Raw genomic sequence first — 22,537 nt, forward strand, 5'->3', positions numbered from 1 at the left:
AATGCCGGCCTCGCCAGCGACGCCCACATCCCATGAACGAATAAAAAAAAAATTGTTGTTGAATATTATTATAAATCATTTTGAATACATGTGATTCCAATGATAAAATCTGATAGAATTCTGTATAAAATCTGACACAGTTCCTAAATTCCCTCCCTCCCACTTAAGGGAAAAATAGTGATTGTGCTTAAAAAAACAATTACAGCTGCGTTTCCCACCAATTCCACAACATTAACCTTTCCAAGCTGTAGTCAGGCGTCAGTAAAGTCCATCTATCATTCTTTCTAGACTGTGCCCTGTAAAAGTATTCAAGGTTCCCTAGTGGAGGTCAGTTCCAACAAATGCGAGCTTTGTACTGTCCAGCTGCCTTCCACTCCTTGTCTTTGAGTCAATTCTTTGCATTGGCAGGAATCCAGAGGCTGAGAGTTGTTCGAAGACAGACAACTTTGACATTAGTTAAAGCAAGCGCTCACTAAAATCTATCGTTTCCTTCTAACTCTCTTCTCGAGACGGATGCTGGTTTCCATCACTGTAAAACACCCGAACACACACACTCCTTATTATTATCTGTCAAAGCTGGAATGTAGGGAGAGAGAGAGGGGGGGGGCGGGGGGAAGAGAAATTAAAAGGTGAGCAGAATTTGTTTTGCACATTTTTTTTAAAGAGCAACTAGGACAACAATCTCTCCAATAGACTCTCTTGAGTCAGGTCAACCTTTCCCTATTTACAATCTGGGTAATCTCACTTCCAAATTGGAAGAACTAGATTTTAACCATTTCCAGCTGCAAACCCAACAGCATTTGTTGATGCTGAGAAGTGAATATACTCTTCGAATCACCCAAATGGTGATTTGGGAATCCTGGCCTCTGGTATTCCTCTAATCCCCCATATTGCTTTCGGAGAACTGGCTAAATTCTAAGGGCCTCTCTACAAATCTCAAGAACATTAATGCCTTTTGGAACACTCGAAGTTCGTAGGAGCACAGCAGCAGTGCCAGCTGACAGAACATTGAGCACACAAAGGTTCACAGTTTTAAAGAACGAGAGGAAGGAGGGAGGGGAGGAAAAAGGGAGAGAAGGAAGCAGGGAGAGAATAAAGGAGGGAGGGAGGGAGGGAGGGAAGAAGGGAGGGAGTGAAGGAGGGAGGGAAAGAAGGAGGGATGGAAGGAAAAAAAGGGAGAGGAGGAAGCAGGGACGGAGGGAAAAATGGAGAGAAGGTAGGAGGGAAGGAGCGAAGGAAGGAGGGAAGGAAGGAGGAAGGGGTGGAAAGAAGGAAGGATGAAAGGAAGGATGGAGGGAAGGAAGGAAGGACGGAAGGAAGGAAGGATGGACTTGCATTTCTTTAGTGCCTTTCACAACCTCAGGATGCCGTGTTTCCTACATTACAACAGTAACTTCAAAAGTAACTCATTGGACGTGAAATACCTTGGGACTTCCTGAGGTTGTGAAAGGTGCTATATAAATGCAAGTTACTTGTTTTCTTTAATTTGCCCTATTCTAACTAAATCGCTCTACAGTCTTACCGTTTGATGGAAACTGCTATCAAATCTTGTTCATGACTTCAGTTAATGTATTTGAAATAAAACATTTTGTCTATACCTACTTAAAGAACAAATTGGTGGTTTAATCCCACTTTAAATTATTGCCTGTTTAAAAACGTAATGATAAAGTCAATCCATGGAAAGCCATCAGCTGAACAAGAAAGGAAAATAGGAAAAATGCAGGAAATACACAGCAGGTCCATCCTCACCCTGTAAAGAAATAAGACGGGTTAACGTGGGGGACTAATTGGATAGCTCATTCAAAGAGCCAGCATCGGCACGATGGGCTGAATGGCTTCTTTCCGTGCTGTAAGATATCAGTAGGAGGCCGCTCAGCCCATCATGCCTAAGCTAGCTCTTTGAAAGAGCTATCCAATTAGTCCCACTCCCCTGCTCTTTCCCCATAGCCCTGTAAATTTTTCCCCTTCAAGTATTTATCCAATTCCATTTTGAAAGTTATTATTGAATCTGCTTCCACCGCCCTTTCAGGCAGCGCATTCCAGATCAGAACAACTCACTGTGTAAAAATATATTCTCCTCATCTCCCCTCTGGTTCTTTTGCCAATTACCTTAAATGTGTGTCTCTGGTTACCGACCCTCCTGCCACTGGAAATAGTTTCTCCTTATTTACCATTCATGATTTTGAACATTTCTATTAAATCTCACCTTCACCTTCTCTGCTGTAATGAGAACAGCCTGATTCTACGAGGTGCTGAGGGACCTGCTGTGTATTTGCAGCAATTTTTTTGTTGTTTTTATTTGAGATTTGCAAACGGTTTTCTGTTTAAGCACAGCTTTTTTTTTGTTTTGGACAAAGCACTTGAGACATTTCTCAATGAGCCTACAACACTTCCAAAGTTTTCCAATGATAAGACAGATTTTAAAGTACAACGCTGGGGGCTGGCATCGCCTGAGGAAGGTGTTCTTTGTTTGCAGCTCGTCACTCCCTCAGGTAAGTCGCAGAGCTGAGAACTGCAGCTCCAGAAGGATGTCCAGCTCTGGGGCTCTGAGCTCCTTTACGGTCTGGGACTATCTGGTCTTTGCGGGGACCCTGCTGCTCTCGGCACTGGTCGGGATTTACTGTGCGGTACTGGGACGGGGAGAGCCAAGCTACGGCCACTTCCTGACGGCCGGTCGCAAGCTGGGACCCCTGCCTGTGGCTCTCAGCCTCACTGCCAGCTTCATGTCGGCAGTGACCGTGCTCGGGATCCCGTCTGAGGTTTACCGCTTCGGGGCAGCCTTCTCCATGGTCGCACTTTCTTACCTCTTCAGCGTGGTCCTCACCTCCGAGATCTTCTTGCCGGTTTTCTACAGACTCGGGATCACCAGCGCCTACCAGGTAAGAGCCATGGGCAGGGGGATTGGGGGTAAGAGCCATGGGCAGGGGGATTGGGGTAAGAGCCATGGGCAGGGAGATTGGGGGTAAAAGCCATGGGCAGGGGGATTGGGGGTAAGAGCCATGGGCAGGGGGATTGGGGTAAGAGCCATGGGCAGGGGGATTGGGGTAAGAGCCATGGGCAGGGGGATTGGGGGTAAGAGCCATGGGCAGGGGGATTGGGGGTAAAAGCCATGGGCAGGGGGATTGGGGGTAAGAGCCATGGGCAGGGGGATTGGGGGTAAGAGCCACGGGCGGGGGGATTAGGGGGTAAGAGCTATGGGCAGGGGGATTGGGGGTGGGGGCTTCCCAGTAAATGTCCCTGGACTGGTGTCCAGCCCAGTTACACAGAGGCTTATGGGTCAATGGGGCATCCCCACAAATGTTTTACTCCAGTCAGTTACTTTGGAGTGTAGTCATTCTTGTTATGTAGGCAACCAACGGTCAGTGTTTCACACCAAGGGTCAGAGTTTTACATCAAGGGTCAGAGTTTTATATCAATGGTCAGAGTTTTACACCAATGGTCAGAGTTTCACACCAATGGTCAGTGTTTCACACCAACGGTCAGAGTTTTACACCAATGGTCAGAGTTTTACATCAATGGTCAGAGTTTCACACCAAGGGTCAGTGTTTCACACCAACGGTCAGAGTTTCACACCAATGGTCAGAGTTTCACACCAACGGTCAGTGTTTCACACCAATGGTCAGAGTTTCACACCAACGGTCAGAGTTTCACACCAATGGTCAGAGTTTCACACCAAGGGTCAGAGTTTCACACCAACAGTCAGTGTTTCACACCAAGGGTCAGAGTTTCACACCAACGGTCAGAGTTTCACACCAAGGGTCAGAGTTTCACTCCAAGGGTCAGAGTTTCACATCAATGGTCAGTGTTTCACACCAATGGTCAGAGTTTTACACCAATGGTCAGAGTTTTACACCAAGGGTCAGAGTTTCACACCAATGGTCAGAGTTTTACACCAAGGGTCAGAGTTTCACACCAATGGTCAGAGTTTTACACCAATGGTCAGAGTTTTACACCAAGGGTCAGAGTTTCACACCAATGGTCAGTGTTTCACACCAAGGGTCAGTGTTTCACATGAAAAACGTGAAAAACGGGCTATATTTGTTAGAACAGAGGAGCTTATGGGATGATTTGATGGAGGTGTTTCAAATTATGGCGGCATGGGACAGAGTAGATAGTTTCCAATGACTGAGGGGTCTAGAACAAAGAGACTTAGATGTAAGAGATTTAGGACAGAAAACAGGAGAAGCTTCTTCACACAGGGAGTTGTGGGGCTGTGGAAATCATTACCAGAGCTAGTGATTGAAGCAGAGACCATGGGCTCAATTTTAAAACCGAAGTCCGGGTGCATTGGGGGCAGGGGGGGGGGGGAGGAAAATTGGGATCTTCTGGAGCGGGCAGGAATCCCGGCTCCAACACGCTGAAGAACCCGCGTGACCCAGAGTCATCCGGGTACACGGGCCGTTCCTGATTCCGCAAGTCCCACCGGCAATTAAAGCCGGCGGGCTGATAATTAAAGGACCAAATGTACCTCATTGAGTTTATTTTTTGCATATTGAACAGTTAAAAAGGTTTTAACCCTACCTGGGCAGCTTTCCCACTGCTTCCGATTCACGCCTGGTGAAACCAGACGGGAAGGGCCGGCTCAGTGAAAAATAAACTAAATAAATTAAATAAAATTACATTTCCCATTGTAAAAAAAATAAATAAACATACCTTACAAACAATGTCACCTGTAAACCCACCCCCGCCTCCCCAATCTCTCTCCCAATGATGGAGGCTTCCTCCTTCCTCAGGTGAATGTTGTGGAAATGAAATCTTCGAATCCTTCGCATTTATAAATCACAGAACAATGCCAAGGCAACGGGCAGTAATCACCAGGCATTGTTCTGTGATTTATAAATGCGAAGGATTCGAAGATTTCATTTCCACAACATTCACCTGAGGAAGGAGGAAGCCTCCGAAAGCTTGTGAAATTTAAAATAAATTTGCTGGACTATAACTTGGTGTTGTAAAATTGTTTACAATTGTCAACCCCAGTCCATCACCGGCATCTCCACACCAATGATGGAAGACATAGCATCAAATTAAGGCAATGGGGCTATGGGGAATGGAAATATTACAAGACTGACAGATTCCTGCTTATATATTAACCAGAAGATTTTTAGACTTGGACTAGTACTTCTGGGGAAAAACACACATTGCAACATCTACACAAATTTGTCATATTTTAGGAAAAGTTAATAAACTGCCCATTAACCACACTATATGACTATGGCCAAGTATTTATGAAATCCTAAATGTTGGAGGGTTCTTTAAACCAAAGTTCGTTCTTTCTTGTCGCTGACCAAGAATCAACTCCCAGCACTAACGTACAAAATCCCAACAGAAAAAACAATTGTAACCTGGACACTCGTTTTGTTTCAGAACAATTCCATGCAAGTTTCTTGTGTCAGGATGATATGGTACGAGGAAAATAATGCATGAGGAAGAGAGCCAGGTCCAGGTGCTTTGGAAACAATCCGCAATCAGATTATCTCTCTCCCAATGGCCGATGAGGTCCTCTCTCTCTCTCTCTCTCTTTCTTCCCAGCCCACCCCCTCCCCAACCTCGGACGTGCAGCTCCTGTCTGCAGCCAGCCTGTCAATCACGCTGGCCGCCAGGCATGAAACCCAGAAGAGGCTTTAATTGGCCTCATTAGGGTTGCGATCTATTACAACCCGCCTACTTCCCTTCCGGGTTTGGCGCCCGCAAATCACCCCCCATCCCCCACCCCGGATTCTTCCCGCTGGGCATATTAAAATTGTGCCCTCTGCCAACATTTAAGAATAGGTTCGATATTTGGGTGAAGGAAAGAGGTTTGGGAACATGGTGGGGGGGGCGGGGGGCACATGGGATTAGGACTACTGTTCACGCCGAGGATAAACACCAACATGGATTGGATGGGCCAAACGGCCTATTTCCGTATTGTAATTTCTAGGTAATTCTACGTTTAATGTAGTTCTCGTTTGTGTACACACTTCATCAACAGATCTGCATTTCACAAATCAGTGAAAATGACAGAAACCAGATGGTCAGAGGAGGCATGGGTTAGTGCTGAGCTGGATTGGCAGCAGATAGATAGGGAATTTATCACCGGGGGAGAAATAACTTCATATTTTGCCATAAGGACGTCAGAGAGAAGTAAGTGATTGGAAATGAGCAGAGCATAACAACAGCCCAGCATCAGCCTTGGGCACTGGTGATCTTCTGGCTCCATTTTTATCTGTGAGCTTATCTGTGTCCCTTGCCTGCCCAAATTGAATTACCCAATTCATTGCAAAAGGCCTGTGCCAGTCAAGAGCGAGGTTCAGGTCCCTTACTTGGCTCAGTGGGTCGCACTCTCACCTCTGACTCAGAAGGTTGTGGGTTCAAGCCCCACTTCAGAGATTTGAGCACATAATCCAGGCAGACGCCCCCAGGACAGTACTGAGGGAGTGCTACACTGTTGGAGGTGCCGTCTTTCAGATGAGACATTAAGCCGAGGTTCCGTCTGCCCTATCCAGGTGGACATAAAAGGTTGTATCGCACTCTTTGAAGAAGAATGGAGAGTGCTTCTGATGTCCTGGCCAATATTTATCCTACAATCAACATCACCGAAACAGATAATCTGGTCATTTATCTCATTGCTGTTTGTGGGACCTTGCTGTGCACAAATTAGCTATATTAAGTACTTCATTGGCTGTGAAGTGTGTTGAGATGTCCTGAGGATGTGAACGGTCTTATATAAATGCAAATTGCTATTTTCCTTCTTAATTGGATTTTATTGCTCCACAAAAGCCATCTGAGAAATTGTTTTACGAGATTGTTTGATGAGTGAGGTAGCTATCAATAATTCTTGTTATATCTGTGACAGTGGCACATCAGACAATGTTACAATGAAGATACATTATGGAAGTTTTTTAAATAGTTTATCAAAAAGACATTAACCCATTTAAAATAAACAGTGCTCCCACCTGCTCAGATATAATGCACACAGGAGTGTAGAACGAGCATGTTACCCACTCGTATATAAACATTGCTGCTCGGAAATTCTACCAGCAAGTTACCATCAAAAACGTGAAGCTCTGGTATAGTGTGGTTGAAACACAGTATAAAGATCGTCCTATTCGGCCTCAACATTATGACTCAAACCCATTTTCAGAGCAGCACTCCCTCCTGTGTCAGTGTGACGTTTCCTATTTCTTACATTAGTTGTCATTATGAAGTCTTGGAGTGTGATTGCCAGGTTAGCATCAGTCGGTGTCAGGCTAATCTTTGAACTGTGAGCACATTCCCCGCTGGTATCTGGGCTGAGACTGACCAAACTCATTTCACTTTAAAGACCTTGGAGCAGAAGTAATACATTGGATGATAAATTAGCTAAACGAAGGGTGCTGTTCATTGGTAGATTGATCACTAATCTTTGTTTCCTAGCGTTACTTGATTAGCTTAGTCAGACCTCTGCTGTAGCAGAAGCTCCTAGATATTCCTCTGTGGTGTGATGAGACTCTAGTGTGACAAGGCTACGGACCAAATGCTGGAATATGGGATTAGAGTAGACAGGGCTGATGGCCGGCGCGGACACGATGGGCCGAAGGGCCTCTATCCGTGCTGTATAACTCTATGACTATGACTCTATGACTCTATGACTCAGTGCTGCGACGCTGATTCTGGACAAATTTCAAGTTGCAGGTTTCCGTTCACTGACGATAAGCTGTACTCCACCTCGACTGTGACAAAAACATTTTTCCAAATTTAGATGGAAATAACTTTCTATTTCTAAAAACAAAGAACAAACTTGCATTTATATATAACACTTTTAGTATATCGCAAATCGCTTTTCAACTGTTGGATTTTGAAGGGTAACCACTGTTGTTACGATACAAATGATCATAAAGGGAAGGATTCACATTTATACAGCGCCTTTCATGTCCTCAGGTTTGTCCCAAATTGTTTCACTGCCAATTAAATACTTAAGTTTTGTGGACAAATGTGCAATATCAACAACTTGCATTTATACAGCGCCTTTAATGTAGTAAAACGTCCCAAGGCGCTTCACAGGAGCGATTATCAAACAAAAATTGACACCGAGCCACATAAGGGGATATTAGGACAGGTGACCAAAAGCTTGGTCAAAGAGGTAGGTTTTAAGGAGCATCTTAAAGGAGGAGAGAGAGGCGGAGAGGTTTAGGGAGGGAATTCCAGAGCTTAGGGCCCAGGCAGCTGAAGGCACGTCCGCCAATGGTGGAGCGATTAAAATCGGGGATGCGCAAGAGGCCAGAATTGGAGGAGCGCAGAGATCTCGGAGGGTTGTAGGGCTGGAGGAGGTTACAGAGATAGGGAGGGGAGAGGCCGTGGAGGGATTTGAAAACAAGGATAAGAATTTTAAAATTGAGGCATTGCCAGACTGGGAGCCAATGTGGGTCAGCGAGCACTGAGGTGGTGGGTGAACGGGACTCGGTGCGAGTCATGATACGGGCAGCAGAGTTTTGGATGAGCTCAAGTTTATGTGGCAGCCAATTCGCACACAGCAAGAGCCTACAAACAAGAAATGAGATGAAAGACTGGTCAATCTGTTTTTGGTGATGTTGGTTATTGGGGGTATGTTGGCTCCATCATCACGTAGAACTCTCTGCTCTTACTCCAGGGGTTCGCTTACTCCCACAGTTTAGCATCTTACCCACCTCCGACAGTCCAGCACTCACTCAGTACCGCACGGGAGTGTCAGCCTGCATTATGTGCTCATGTCCTGGCGTGGGGTTTGACATTCGAGTCCTCTGACAGGGAGGAGGGAGCCAAACTGACACATAGGGGATTCGGTCAAGCGGGGGAGGGGTAGGGCCAACTGTGAAACACACCTGCTCTCAGAAATTCCAGCTGTGCCTTAAATTCCTTACCTCCGCCAACTTCCCCCGCTGGGTTGGTGACTGTACGGACGCCACACTGTCATTTAAGTTAGGCCCCCTGCTCCTCTGGGACGGGTGGCCGTCCTGTGCCCGAAGACAGGTAAGTAAAAATGGTGGGGGGTGGAAATGCATCAGTAATGTGGCACGGACCACCGGGCCCCCACGGCCCTTGTATCTCTCCACCCAAACCATTCCTGTCGGGCGGGAGGTTAAAATCAGCCAGGGGGGGTTCTGCCGCACTGAGAGGAGTGGCTCCGAGGAAAATGAAGTAGCTTCTTCAAGGTAAACTATTTTTAAAAATTACATTTACACCCAAATCTCACCCGCCGCTCTTTGATTTACAGTATCTGGAGCTGCGGTTTAACAGATGGGTCCGTCTGTGTGGAACGATATTGTTTATGATTCAAACAGTGAGTACACAATTCTAATTTGTACGTAACTCTAATTATCCACTTTATTTTTGCAATAATAACAATATATTATCCAACAAGAGAGAGTCTAACCACCTCCCCCTGACATTCAACGGCATTACCATCGCCGAATCCCCCACCATCAACATCCTGGGGGTCACCATTGACCAGAAACTTAACTGGACCAGCCACATAAATGCTGTGGCTACAAGAGCAGGTCAGAGGCTGGGTATTCTGTGGCGAGTGACTCACCTTCTGACTCCCCAAAGCCTTTCCACCATCTACAAGGCACAAGTCAGGAGCGTGATGGAATACTCTCCACTTGCCTGGATGAGTGCAGCTCCAACAACACTCAAGAAGCTCGACACCATCCAAGATAAAGCAGCCCATTTGATTGGCACCCCATCCACCACCCTAAACATTCACTCCCTTCACCACCGGCGCACAGTGGCTGCAGTGTGTACCATCCACAGGATGCACTGCAGCAACTCGCCAAGGTTTCTTCGACAGCACCTCCCAAACCCACGACCTCTACCACCTAGAAGGACGAGAGCAGCAGGCACATGGGAACAACACCACCTGCACGTTCCCCTCCAAGTCACACACCATCCCGACTTGGAAATATATCGGCCGTTCCTTCATCGTCGCTGGGTCAAAATCCTGGAACTCCCTTCCTAGCAGCACTGTGGGAGAACCTTCACCACACGGACTGCAGTGGTTCAAGAAGGCGGCTCACCACCACCTTCTCAAGGGCAATTAGGGATGGGCAATAAATGCCGGCCTCACCAGCGACGCCCACATCCCGTGAACGAATAAAAAAAAAATAATCAAAACTACAATTGTTCTGAGTGGCAACTTCTATAGAAAGTAATCTGTAACATTAAAATATAATCTAATCAGTATCCCTGCACTGGGCCATTTGTGTAATATTGGCCTCTCTTTACACCTTTGGTATTAGGCTTGTGTCAGTTATTGGGCTCACTAACCCTCTTCAGCCTCTGCTGTGCACTGTTTTTCACTGGAAGGGTTGATTCAGTATTTTGTCACATGCTTTTTCCAATGTCACCCTGTATCCAGTTGTCAGCAGGTGTAATTGGATGCTTCAGGTTAACTTCATCTCTGATTCTCTCTCCCTTCTTAGAATCATAGAATCCTACAGCACAGCAGGAGGCCATTTGGCCCATCCTGCCTGCGCTGGTTCTTTGAAAGAGCTACCCAATTAGTCCTATTCCCCCCCTGCTCTTTTCCCATAGCTCTTCGCTTCTCAATGATGGCTATATCAAGATTGGGGACTGTGTTTGAGGGAAATTGCTGTTACTAATTCATGTCCTGTGGCACTGCATATTGACAAAGCAATGTATAACACCAAGGTGCTATCCTTGAATCAAAAATACCCTCAATTTGAAATTGTTTTGAAGCCATTTCCTTTACGTGAGTCTTATACATGCATTCCATTTAGCATGTTAATAAATGTTTTGTAGCATTTAAACCCTAATCTGCATTGGTAAACAGGGTTGACATTGAATAAGTTTGAATTTTGCTGAATATATACATTAGGCATTGCGTTACATGTGTTAAACATCTCCCAAACTTTTTCCAAGGAAAAATGTTCAAAAATCCCAAAACGTGACATTTCCCAGACCTCGGAAAATCTCTCTCTTTCTTTTTCGTTCTCTCTCCCTCTCTGTCGCTTTTCCTCTCTTTCTCTGTCGTTCCCTTTTTTCACTCTTTCTCTTTTTTCTCTCTCTATCATCTCTCTCTAGCCTTCTTTCTCTTTCTCTTTTCTTTCTTTAATTTCAATAACTTCTGTATTAGGGTGTGTACATTAGTCTTTAATTGTATAAATAACGTATCATTTTATTTCAGATTTTATACACAGGAATTGTTATTTATACCCCTGCACTGGCTTTGAACCAAGGTCTGTATTAGTTTTCTGTCCCATCATTTGTCAGCCCAGCAATAATACCAGTGTCTTTCTGTCATTTTCCTGATAATTCACAGATATCTTTATTTTTTGCTTTTAGTGACAAGTTTCAACCTCTGGGGCTCTATAATCTCAACTGGAATAGTTTGCATTTTCTACTGCACCTTGGTAAGTTAATATAATTGAGTTAGTGACTACACTGCAAAAGAACTTAATTGGCTATGAAGCGCTTTGGGACGTCCTGAGGTCGTGAAAGGCGCTATATAAATGCAGGTCTTTCTTTTTTACTCTTTGGTGAGACACAAAAAGAGTTAAAGGGGCGATTAGAGAAAATAATTCCTCACACAGAGCGGGGTTAGAATGTGGCGTTCTCAGCCACAAACCATGGCTGAAGAAGAGTCCATGTATCCCTTTAAAAGAGAACTAGATAGTTGCTTGAAGAAGAGGGAAATGAAAGGGTATGGGGAGTGAGCAGGAGAGTGGAATTAGTCTCCATGTGGAGGAAAACACCAGTGCAGATGTGACGAGCCGAATCGCCTGTTTCTGTACTCAGGTGTCAGCCGTAGCTCAGTTGTAGCACTCAGGACTTCCCAAAGCGTTTTACAGCCAATGAAGTACTTTTGAAGTGTAGTCACTGTTGTAACGAAGGAAACACGGCAGACAATTTGTGCACAGCAAGATCCCACTAACGGCAATGTGATAATCTGCGACAATGCAGCACTCCCTCAGTGCTGCACTGGAAGTGTCAGCCTAGATTTTGGGCTCAAGTCTCTGGAGTGGGACTTGAACCCACGACCTCCTGATTCAGGGGCTACCCACTGAGAAAAGGCTGGCTCCTAATACTTGTATATGACGCTCTTCCTCTTCTTTGTTCTAGGGAGGTCTCAAGGCTGTTGTCTGGACAGATGTGTTTCAGATTGTAATCATGGTGACTGGGCTTGTAGCTGTCATTGTCCAAGCCATGATACTGGAAAATGGCATTACCAATGTCCTGAATACTGCTTATTACGGGGGAAGACTAAACTTCTGGAAGTAAGTTTTACAAAGGTATGGCTTTTCAGGTGACTGGATCTTTTACCAACTTGCTGTGTAATTTAATGACTAACCTCTGTGTACAGCTTTGACCCCAATCCTCTGCAGAGACATACCTTCTGGACGATTATAATAGGGGGCACCTTCACTTGGACAGCAGTCTATGGAGTGAATCAGGCACAGGTTCAGAGATACATCTCTTGCAAGACAAGATTTCAAGCCAAAGTGTGAGTATTAGTTTGTAATTTTAATCTTGCGATTCATTGAAATCGAGCAGCACTTCGATTTTAAAATTCTCATCCTTGTTTTCAAATCCCTCCATGGCCTCGCCCCCTCCCTGATGACCAAAAAATTGATAAAAAGGAAGAAAATAGAATATGAGAGTAAACTAGCAAGAAATATAAAAACGGATTGTGAGAGCTTCTCCAAGTAGGTGAAAATGAAGAGAGTAGCGAAAGTAAATGTTGGTCCTTTAGAGTCTGAGACAGGAGAAATTATAATGGGGAATCAGGAAATGGCAGAGACGTTAAACAAATATTTTGTATCTGTCTTCACAGTAGAAGACACAAAAAATATACCGGAAATAGTGGGGAACCAAGGGTCTAATGAGAGTGAGGAACTTTAAGTAATGAATATCAGTAGAGAAAAAGTACTTGAGAAACTAATGGGACTAAAAGCCGATAAATCCCCTGGACCTGATGGCCTACATCCGGGGGTTCTAAAAGAGTTGGCTGCAGAGATGGTGGATGCATTGGTTATGATCTTCCAAAATTCCCTCGATTCTAGAACAGTCCCAGCGGATTGGAAGGTAGCAAATGTAACACCACTATTCAAGAAAGGAGGGAGAGAGAAAACAGGGAACTACAGGCCAGTTAGCCTGACATCAGTCATCAGGAAAATGCTGGAATCCATTATTAAGGACGTGGTAACAGGGCACTTAGAAAATCATAATATGATTAGGCAGAGTCAACATGGTTTTATGAAAGGGAAATCGTGTTTGACAAATTTATTAGAGTTTTTTCAGGATGTAACCAGCAGGGTAGATAAAGGGGAACCAGTGGATGTCGTATATTTGGATTTTCAAAAGGCATTCGACAAGGTGCCACATAAAAGGTTGTCACACAAAGTAAGGGCTCATGGGGTTGGGGGTAATATATTAGCATGGATAGAGGATTGGTTAATGGACAGAAAACAGAAAGTAGGGATAAACGGGTCATTTTCAGGTTGTCAGGCTGTAACTAGTGGGGTGCCGCAAGGATCAGTGCTTGGGCCTCAGCTATTTACAATCTATATTAATGACTTAGATGAAGGGACCGAATGTAATGTATCCAAGTTTGCTGATGATGCAAATAAGCTGTGAGGAGGACACAAAGAATCTGCAAAGGGATATAGACAGGTTAAGTGAGTGGACAGATGGAGGATAATTTTTCTTTATTCATTGGATGTGGGCGTCGCTGGCATTTATTGCCCATCCCGAGTTGCCCCTTGAGAAGGTGGTGGTGAGCTGCCTTCTTGAAGCACTGCAGTCCGTGTGGTGAAGGTTCTCCCACAATGCTGTCTTGGTTTGCCTTTGTCATGTCTGGTGCCTAGTGATCCGTCCGGTTTTATTCTTATTATGTCTTTTTGTAGCGGGATTGTACAACTAAGTGGCTTGCTAGGCCATTTCAGAAGGCAGTTAAAATTCAACCATGTTGTTGTGGGTCTGAAGTCACATATAGGCCAGACCGGGTAAGGACGGCAGGTTTCCTTCCCTAAAGGACATTAGTGAACCAGATGGGTTTTTATGACAATTTGGTAGTTTCATAGTCATTACTGATACTAGCTTTTCATTCCAGATTTTATTTAATTAACTGAATTTAAATTCCCCAGCTGCTGTAGTGGGATTTGAACTCATATCTCTGGATTACTAGTCCAGTAACATAACCACTATGCTACCGCACCCAGATAAATGTAGGAAAATGTGAAGTTATTCACTTCGGTAGGAAGAATAGAAAAACAGAATTTTTTTAAATGATGAGAAACAATTAAATGTTGTTGTTCAGAGAGATTTGGGTGTCCTCGTACAAGAAACACAAAAGGTTAGCATTTGGGTACAGAAGGCAATTAGGAAGGCAAATGGCATGTTGACCTTTATTGGAAGGGGGTTGCAGTACAAAAATAAGGAAGTCTTACTACAGTTATGCAGGTCATTGGTGAGACCTCACCTGGAGTACTGTGTACAGTTTTGGTCTCCTTATCCAAGAAAGGATATATTTGCCTTAGAGGCGGTGCAATGAAGGTTCACTAGATTGATTCCTGGAACGAGAGGGTTGTCCTATGAGGAGAGGTTGAGTAGAATGGGCCTATACTCTCTGGAGTTTAGAAGAATGAGAGGTGATCTCATTGAAACATATAAGATTCTGAAGGGGCTTGATAGGGTAGATGCTGAGAGGTTGTTTCCCCTGGCTGGAGAGTCTAGAACTAGGGGGCATAGTCTCAGGATAAGGGGTCGGCCATTTGAGACTGAGATGAGGAGGAATTTCTTCACTCAGAAGGTTGTGAATCTTTGGAATTCTCCACCCCAGAGGGCTGTTGATGCTGAGTCATTGAATATATTCAAGGCTGACATCGATAGATTTTTGGACTCTAGGGGTATCAAGGGATATGGGGATCGGGCTGGAAAGTGGAGTTGAGGTCGAAGATCAGCCATGATCTTATTGAATGGCTGAATGTCCAACTACTGCTCCTATTTGTTATGTTCTTATGTCCCTATCTCTGTAACCTCCTCCAGCCTTACTACCCTCTGCGATCTCTGCCCTCTTCCAATTCTGGCCTCTTACGCATCCCCGATTTTCATCGCTCCACCATTGGCGGCCATGCCTTCAGCTGCCTCGGCCCTAAACTCTGTAATTCCCTTCCTAAACCTCTCCGCCTCTCTCTCCTCCTTTAAGACGCTTCTTTATCCTACCTCTTTGATTAAGCTTTTGGTCACCTGTCCTAATATCTGCTTATGTGGCTGTAAAATGCTTTGGGAACATCTATGGTCATGAAACCAGTGAAGAACCGTTCCAGCTCCCTACTGAAGGCAAGTGGAGAGTTAGCACCCACCACACCAGTGAGAAGACTGGTCAATGGCACTGAGTATGTCCATCAGTGAACGGTGAATTCTCTTGCAATAAGACCAATCCACAGATGCTATTTTAGCCAGTGGCGATGAGAGAAAGCAAAAGACAAATCTGATATTTCTGCCAGTTGACATTTAAAAAATATGTTTCAGATCCCTTTACCTGAACCTTATTGGACTGTGGGTCATCCTTGTGTGTGCAGTGCTGTCAGGATTGTCAATGTACTCTCTCTATCACGATTGTGATCCATGGACGTCTGGAAAGGTTAAAGCACCAGATCAGGTACACGGCTCAATTAGTCCATTAACGATCTTTCTGTACTTTGTAAAGTTTGTCAGGAAACTGCATTGCAACATAACTGTGCTATAAGGTGTCAGGTTTGGCTCAGTTGATAGCATTCCCTCCTCTGAATCAGAAGGTTCAAACCTAATCCTAACCCTGCCATAGAGACTTGAGGACATAATCTAGGCTGACCCATCAGGGAGGGAGTGCTGCATTGTCGGAGGTGCCGTCCTTTGGAAGAAATGTTAAACTAAGGCACATTAAAACACATTGGGTCCGATATTAGGAGGGAGGGGGGTTTCCAGCTGGGGGGTCGACTGGACGCGAGGGTAACCTGCCCAGTAAAATCGATGGGTTTCCCACGCGATCGTAAGTAAATTGAAGCCACTTACCTTGGCTTCCGGGTTTCGCGCTGGAAAACTGCGCAGCGGGCGGACTGCGCAGCCTCATCATAGGCTGTCAGCTGGAGGAGCCCTATTTAAAGGGGCAGTCCTCCACTGACTGATGCTGCAGAAAATAGGGAAAATTGCAGCATGGAGCAGCCCAGGGGAAAGGCTGCTCCCAGGTTTAATGATGCCTCACTTCAGGTCCTACTGGATGGGGTGAGGAGGAGGGGGATGACAGAGATCTTCTCCCCGGCGGATGGATGGAAGTGGCCTGCCTCTGCCACCACGGAGGCCTGGCTCGAGGTGGCAGAGGAGGTCACCTGCACCACCAACATATCGCGCACCTGCATACAGTGCAGGAGGCGTTTCAATGACCTCAGTAGGTCAGCCAAAGTGAGTACACTTACTCATTCCCCTACACTCCGTCTGCCACATCACCGCCCCCACCCCACATCTCCTTCTGCACTGCCAACACTACTCTGTCACATCACTCCTCACACCCACTCAAAGCTCATCTTCATCTTACCTGCACTTACTCACCTCGTCAGTACTCATCCTACCACTACCACTCAACCCAATCCTCATGTCTCTATCTCATACTCGCCCTCTCATGCATCTTTTTCATGGTCAACCTCACTCCAAATGCCACTACCTGTGCTGCAGCCACAGGGCATGCATCACGTATGTGTAGTAGGAAGTGTAAGGCAAACGTGTCGTGAGCATGAAGGGGATGAACAAGGGTGTTTGAGAGTTTGTCATGGTTTTTACTTATATTTGATTTCTGATCAACTCACATTACATATTATATTGTCACCACTACTGCCACGTCTTGGCCATTCTTGACTGGCTTGTGCAATAATGCCCTTTCATGAGGTTCTCCATGAACACCCTTGATGCCACCCATTGGGTCACCCTACAGTGGGTGTATGTGTAGTTGCACGACTACTTTGTGCAGGTGCCTGTTGCGCAGCACTGTGTTGTGTAGCTCCACGTGGCGGAGGTGGACGGCGTGCCTGGGGAGGCTGGTGATGTTGCTCATCCTCCAATGGAGTGATGAATGCAGCAATGGAGCCCTCCCCAATCCTGATGGTGTGAGTGTGAGGGGGTCCACAAAGTAGGTAAATGTCTTTGGACAGCAGAGTTTAGGGTATGATTTAATAATTTGGAGTGTGGGACAACGGTGTGGCAGGCAAAACATTGTCTGAGGTGACAGAGTGCCCTGCTGCAATGAATGAGGGTTTACCCCGCACCTGTTCAATGGACCTTTGCAGCTGCCGCTGGCTGCTGACTGCAACACGTCTGTTTAAACAGGGAGTGTTTCCCCCAGCATGGGAAACATGCTCTGGGTCGTCCAAAATCCGAATCCTCCTAAAATCCCCAACTAATGAGGTCTCTCAACGACCTCAAGTACCCAGATAACGATCTTCAGTGGGATCCGGCCGGCTTTGATTGCCAGTGGGAGTCCCGCATGCGGGGGCTGCGCGCGCACCGATTCGCGTCATTGGGGAACCCGGAAGTGGACGGGCTGGAGCCGGGCTCCGGACCCGCTCCGGGAATCCCCAATTTTAGGAGCCCCCCCACCACGAACACACCTGCTCGGCCATCTGAAAATTGACCCCATTATTTGGTGATTTATATCTCTATCAATTAGTCAGTTGTAGATTAATTGATAGAGATTAATTGCTGTGATTAGTCAACAATTCCATTATTGCTGTATCATGTGATTACCAGGATGGTAGAAGGCAAACGAGACGGTCCGCGGTCTTTTTTCAACCAGCAATTCCTATGTTTCTTGTATTTATACAACTCCTTTCACGTCTTCAGGATGTCCCAAAGTGCTTTACAGCCAATGAAGTACTTTTTGAAGTGTACTCATTGTTGTAATGTAGAAAACGCGGCAGCCAATTTGTGCACAGCAAGATCCCACAAACAGCAATGTGATAATGACCAGATAATCTGTTTTACTGATGTTGGTTGAGCAATAAATATTGGCCCAGGACACCAGGGAGAACTCCCCTGCTCTTCTTCAAAATAATGGCCGTGGGATCTTTTACATCTACCTGTAAGGGCAGACGGGGCCTTGGTTTAACGTCTCATCCGAAGGACATACATATATATATATAAAAATATATCTGTAGCATATTACCTATATATAGACCTTTTTTTATTCGATCATGGGATGTGGGCGTCGCTGGCGAGGCCGGCATTTATTGCCCATCCCTAATTGCCCTTGAGAAGGTGGTGGTGAGCCGCCTTCTTGAACCGCTGCAGTCCGTGTGTATACAGTCCTGTATATTATCTGTAGTATATTACCTCTATACACGCTGTATGTTATCTATAGTATGATACCTGTATAATTACCTGAATAATCAGCACGTGTTACCTATTGATTGTGCTTTTTAGCTGATGCCCTACATGGTGCTGGACATTCTGGGAGGCTTCCCAGGTCTGCCAGGTCTCTTCGTGGCTTGTGCCTACAGTGGGACATTAAGGTAGGTTGGGACAATGGAACAGAGCTACTGACACTCAATCAAATCAAATCAAGCTTTACGTATAAAGGATCATTTTGAATTGGGCATCAGTGTTGGAAGTCATGTCAACTTAAACTCTGCAAATCAGGCCAGTTCTCTGCTGATATATTGGTTTAATTTATACTTAGCTTTATATATTAATAAAAGCTTGTTTGCTGAAGGAATGACTATTTCAAAATACCATCCAGTTATTCAGTCTTGTAACAATGGTGCCCTTTAAAACTTCCCCCACTGCAGCACCGTGTCATCCAGCATTAACGCACTTGCTGCTGTAACAGTGGAAGATCTTATCAAGCCGTATTTCACAACCCTTTCTGAGAAACAACTCTCTTGGATTTCCAGGGCGATGAGTAAGTCTTCTGTCTTTTTAATTTGGTAACCTGCCATTTTGTTGTGCAAGGTCAGACTAAAATATGCAGCATTTGGTTCAATCCAACTGAAGCCAGTTACTGAGAAAGAGTTACCCTCCCTCCTAGTGTCGCCAACTCTGTTTGGACGTATTCCTGGAGGTTTCATCACATGACCTCCTGCCTCCAACCACCCCGCCCCCAAACTCTCACCATTGGTCAACCGACACATCCATCCACCTGGTGCCCAGCCTTCCCACGGACAATTGGAAAGCGAATAGACTCTTCATTATCCGATTGGATGATTCTTTTTCTGTCAGTCAAACAGCCTTTTTCCCCAACTCCAATATTTATATAACTAGTAAACAAAAGTGTTAAAGAAAATGTTTTAAAACCCACCATTTTGTTTAATGCCCCTAAGACTTTTCTCCCAGGTTTTGCTCGCAGCAGTGTCCTATAAATTAGTCTTCAATTCCTGGAGACTCCAGGGCAATCCTGGAGGGTTGGCAACCCTACTCCCTCCAAAACTACTGCATGAATTAGCAGGTCTCGCCTACAGTGAGTGTGCAGTTCAATGGGTAAATCCTTCCTCTTCTGACAAGTCAATGAGTTGTTGAAATCAATCAGCCAGCATGCCAAAACTGGTTTCATTTTTGAACTAAAACACATGAAAATGGCAGAAAATAATACCATACAAACGTACAAAAATGTTGGACAGGAAAAAACCAGTTGGTCCATCTAGATTGTCCCAAAGAGTTGTGATGCCTTGTGGTTCAGGTTAAGAGACTCCTTACCCCTCTGGGTGCCGTGTAACCTCCAGCAAGAGGCATAAAACCAGATCAAAAACCCAAGGCCCGTTAGGGACAAAAATCTGTAAAATTCCATTCCGATCCCCAACAGTGGAAACTACACACATTTTATATCAGGAAACCAGGTCTCAAAGGCGACTATTGTCTGATCTTTGTGGGAACTTTTGATTTACAAATCGGGCTAATGGGATGGTGTAACTGCAGAGTGTTGATTCCAGTGGAGTGACTTGTACAGGATTGTGAACCTCATATTACTCAGTAAAGTTGTCTAGCTGTGGATGGTGGGATAAAGTTGTGTTACTATTAATATTCTGTTCTAATCTCCTCTGGACATGCAATCCAAGCTGCTGTTAGAAGGCACGGGGCTTTTAAAGTGTTTTCCAGTCTCCTGAGCCGCTTAATTTATTCAGCAGCATTAACCCGAACTTCAAAGACTGATTCTACGATGAAAATAACTTATTAAATCTTCAAAAGGAAAAGCAATGTTCTATTTTAACAAACAAAATCAAATCTATTAAATTATCTAATGACGAAGAGTCAGCATAGACACAGGTTACATAGAAAGTACAGCATAGAAACAGGCCATTCTGCCCAACAGGTCTATGCTGGTGTTTAGGCTCCACATGAGCCTCCTCCCACCCTTCTTCATCTTACCCTATCAACATATCCTTCTATTCCCTTCTCTCTCATGTGTTTATCCAGCTTCCCCTTAAATGTATCTACACTATTCGCCTCAACTACTCCTTATGGTAGCGAGTTCCACATTCTCACCACTCTCTGGGTAAAGAAGCTTCTCCTGAATTCCTTATTGGATTTATTAGTGACTATCTTATATTTATGGCCCCGAGTTCTGGTCTCCCCCACAAGTGGAAACATCTTCTCCACATCTCCCCTATCAAACCCTTTCATAATCTTAAAGACCTCTCAGGTCACCCCTCAATCTTCTCTTTTCCAGAGAAAAGAGCCCCAGCCTGATCAATCTTTTCTGATAGTTGTAACTTCTCAGTTCAGGTATCATCCTAGTAAATCTTTCTTGCACCTTCTCCAGTGCCTCTATATCCTTTTTATAATATGAAGTCCAGAATTGTTCACAGTACTCCAAGTGTGGTCTAACCAAGGTTCTATACAAGTTTAACATAACTTCTCTGCTTTTCAATTCTATCCCTCTAGAGTTTGGTTTTTTATGGCCTTATTAACCTGCATTGTTATTTTAGTGATTTGTATATCCCAGATCCCTCTGCTCCTCTACCCCATTTAGACTATTATCCAAGCAGTATGTGGCCTCCTTATTCTTCTTACCAAAATGTAATTCCTCACATTTATCTATATTGAAATTAATTTGCCAATTACATGCCCATTCTGCAAGTTTATTAATGTTTTCCTGTATTTTGTCGCAGTCCTCCTCAGTACTAACTACACCTCCCAATTTGGTGTCATCTGCAAATTTTGAAATTGTATTTCTGATTCCCGAGTCCAAATCGTTTATCCAAATGGTGAACAGCAATGATCCCAGCAGCGATCCTTGTGGAACACCACTTCCCACCTTTTGCCAGTCTGAGTAACTACCTTTAACCCCGACTCTCTGGTTTCTTGCTATCCATTCTGCTACTTGTCCCCTGACTCCGCATGCTCTGACCTTAGTCATGAGTCTACTATGTGGTATCTTATCAAAGGCTTTTGAAAATCCAAATATATTACATCTACTGCATTACTCTTGTCTTCTCTTTCTGTTACTTCTTTAAAGAATTCAATAAGTTTGGCCAAGCCTGACCCTCCCTTTTGAAATCCGTGCTGACTATTCTTTATTATATTTTTGGTTTCTAGATGTTTTTCTGTTACATCTTTGAGTAAGGATTCCATTATCTTTCCTAGCACTGACGTTAAGCTAATTGGTCTATAGTTCCCTGGACTGGTTCTATCTCCCTTTTAAATATAGGAATCACATTAGCTGTTTACCAGTCCTCTGGCACTATTCCCTTTTATCCTCTCTAAGTTTGATTAGTTTGTCAGTTATCTCCCGCCTTTCTATCTTGAATGTCTTTAAATCTTTTTTTTCCAAGGGTGCGAATGGCCTCCTTCTGTGCTATAATTTCTACGATTCAATGAATATGATTCTCTTTAGAGGAAAATCTATTAGTAGAGGTTTGTTTAACTCTAACGGGATAATCTCATGAACCCACAACTTGTGAGGGTCCCGACCGGTGACACTTCCCATTCCCCAATGGACAAGGCTCAAACTGACAGCACAGACAAGTAAAACGGTGGCCTAGGCAGGAGGGGTGGGGGTGGGGTTGGGGGGGGCATGGGGGTGGGGGGGCATGGGGGAGTGGGGGGTGGTTTTAGGGTGTTTGAACACCACCCCCCTCCCCCCCCGATATTTCTACAATTTTTTTTAATCAGACCATTCCTTCCGAAAGAACGGAGTCTTAGGTCACTTGATAGAAACAGAAACAAGGGATGTTCTTCCAGAGCTGGTCAACTCTGTAATTCAACCAGTGAAGAACGAGTCTTCCAGTTCTGATGGAAGGTCATCGACCTGAAACGTTAATTCTGTTTCTCTCCACAGATTCTGCCTGACCTGCTGAGCGTTTCCAGCATTTTCTGTTTTTAAACCGATTTGCTGGACTTAGCGTTCACCGAGATAGTGTAGTGAAGAGTCACGAAGTTATTGATAGATTAACATCACGTAACCGGCTCTTAGACTTCACGCTTTAGCGTTTTTGTCTGAAAACCACGGTTTGTCATTTGCTGTATTTTTTTTTTATTCGTTCACGGGATGTGGGCGTCGCTGGCGAGGCCGGCATTTATTGCCCATCCCTAATTGCCCTCGAGAAGGTGGTGGTGAGCC

The 22,537-nt window shown here is 44.8% G+C and overlaps 1 protein-coding gene across 2 annotated transcripts in view; it reads left to right on the forward strand.

The window, feature by feature from the left end:
- LOC137334504 (sodium-coupled monocarboxylate transporter 1-like) overlaps positions 1–22,537 on the forward strand; it is a 39,602-nt gene that overhangs the window by 4,510 nt on the left and 12,555 nt on the right. For both annotated transcript variants that reach the window (XM_067999220.1, XM_067999218.1), the window contains exons 2-9: positions 9,209–9,274; positions 11,141–11,192; positions 11,299–11,366; positions 12,076–12,230; positions 12,317–12,457; positions 15,487–15,616; positions 18,406–18,494; positions 18,771–18,883. In XM_067999220.1, the coding sequence (XP_067855321.1) occupies positions 9,209–9,274; positions 11,141–11,192; positions 11,299–11,366; positions 12,076–12,230; positions 12,317–12,457; positions 15,487–15,616; positions 18,406–18,494; positions 18,771–18,883 (814 nt within the window). The remainder of the gene's footprint in view (positions 1–9,208; positions 9,275–11,140; positions 11,193–11,298; positions 11,367–12,075; positions 12,231–12,316; positions 12,458–15,486; positions 15,617–18,405; positions 18,495–18,770; positions 18,884–22,537) is intronic.

The sequence above is a fragment of the Heptranchias perlo genome, chromosome 18 (genome assembly GCF_035084215.1).
Source record: "Heptranchias perlo isolate sHepPer1 chromosome 18, sHepPer1.hap1, whole genome shotgun sequence".
NCBI classification, from domain to species: domain Eukaryota; kingdom Metazoa; phylum Chordata; class Chondrichthyes; order Hexanchiformes; family Hexanchidae; genus Heptranchias; species Heptranchias perlo.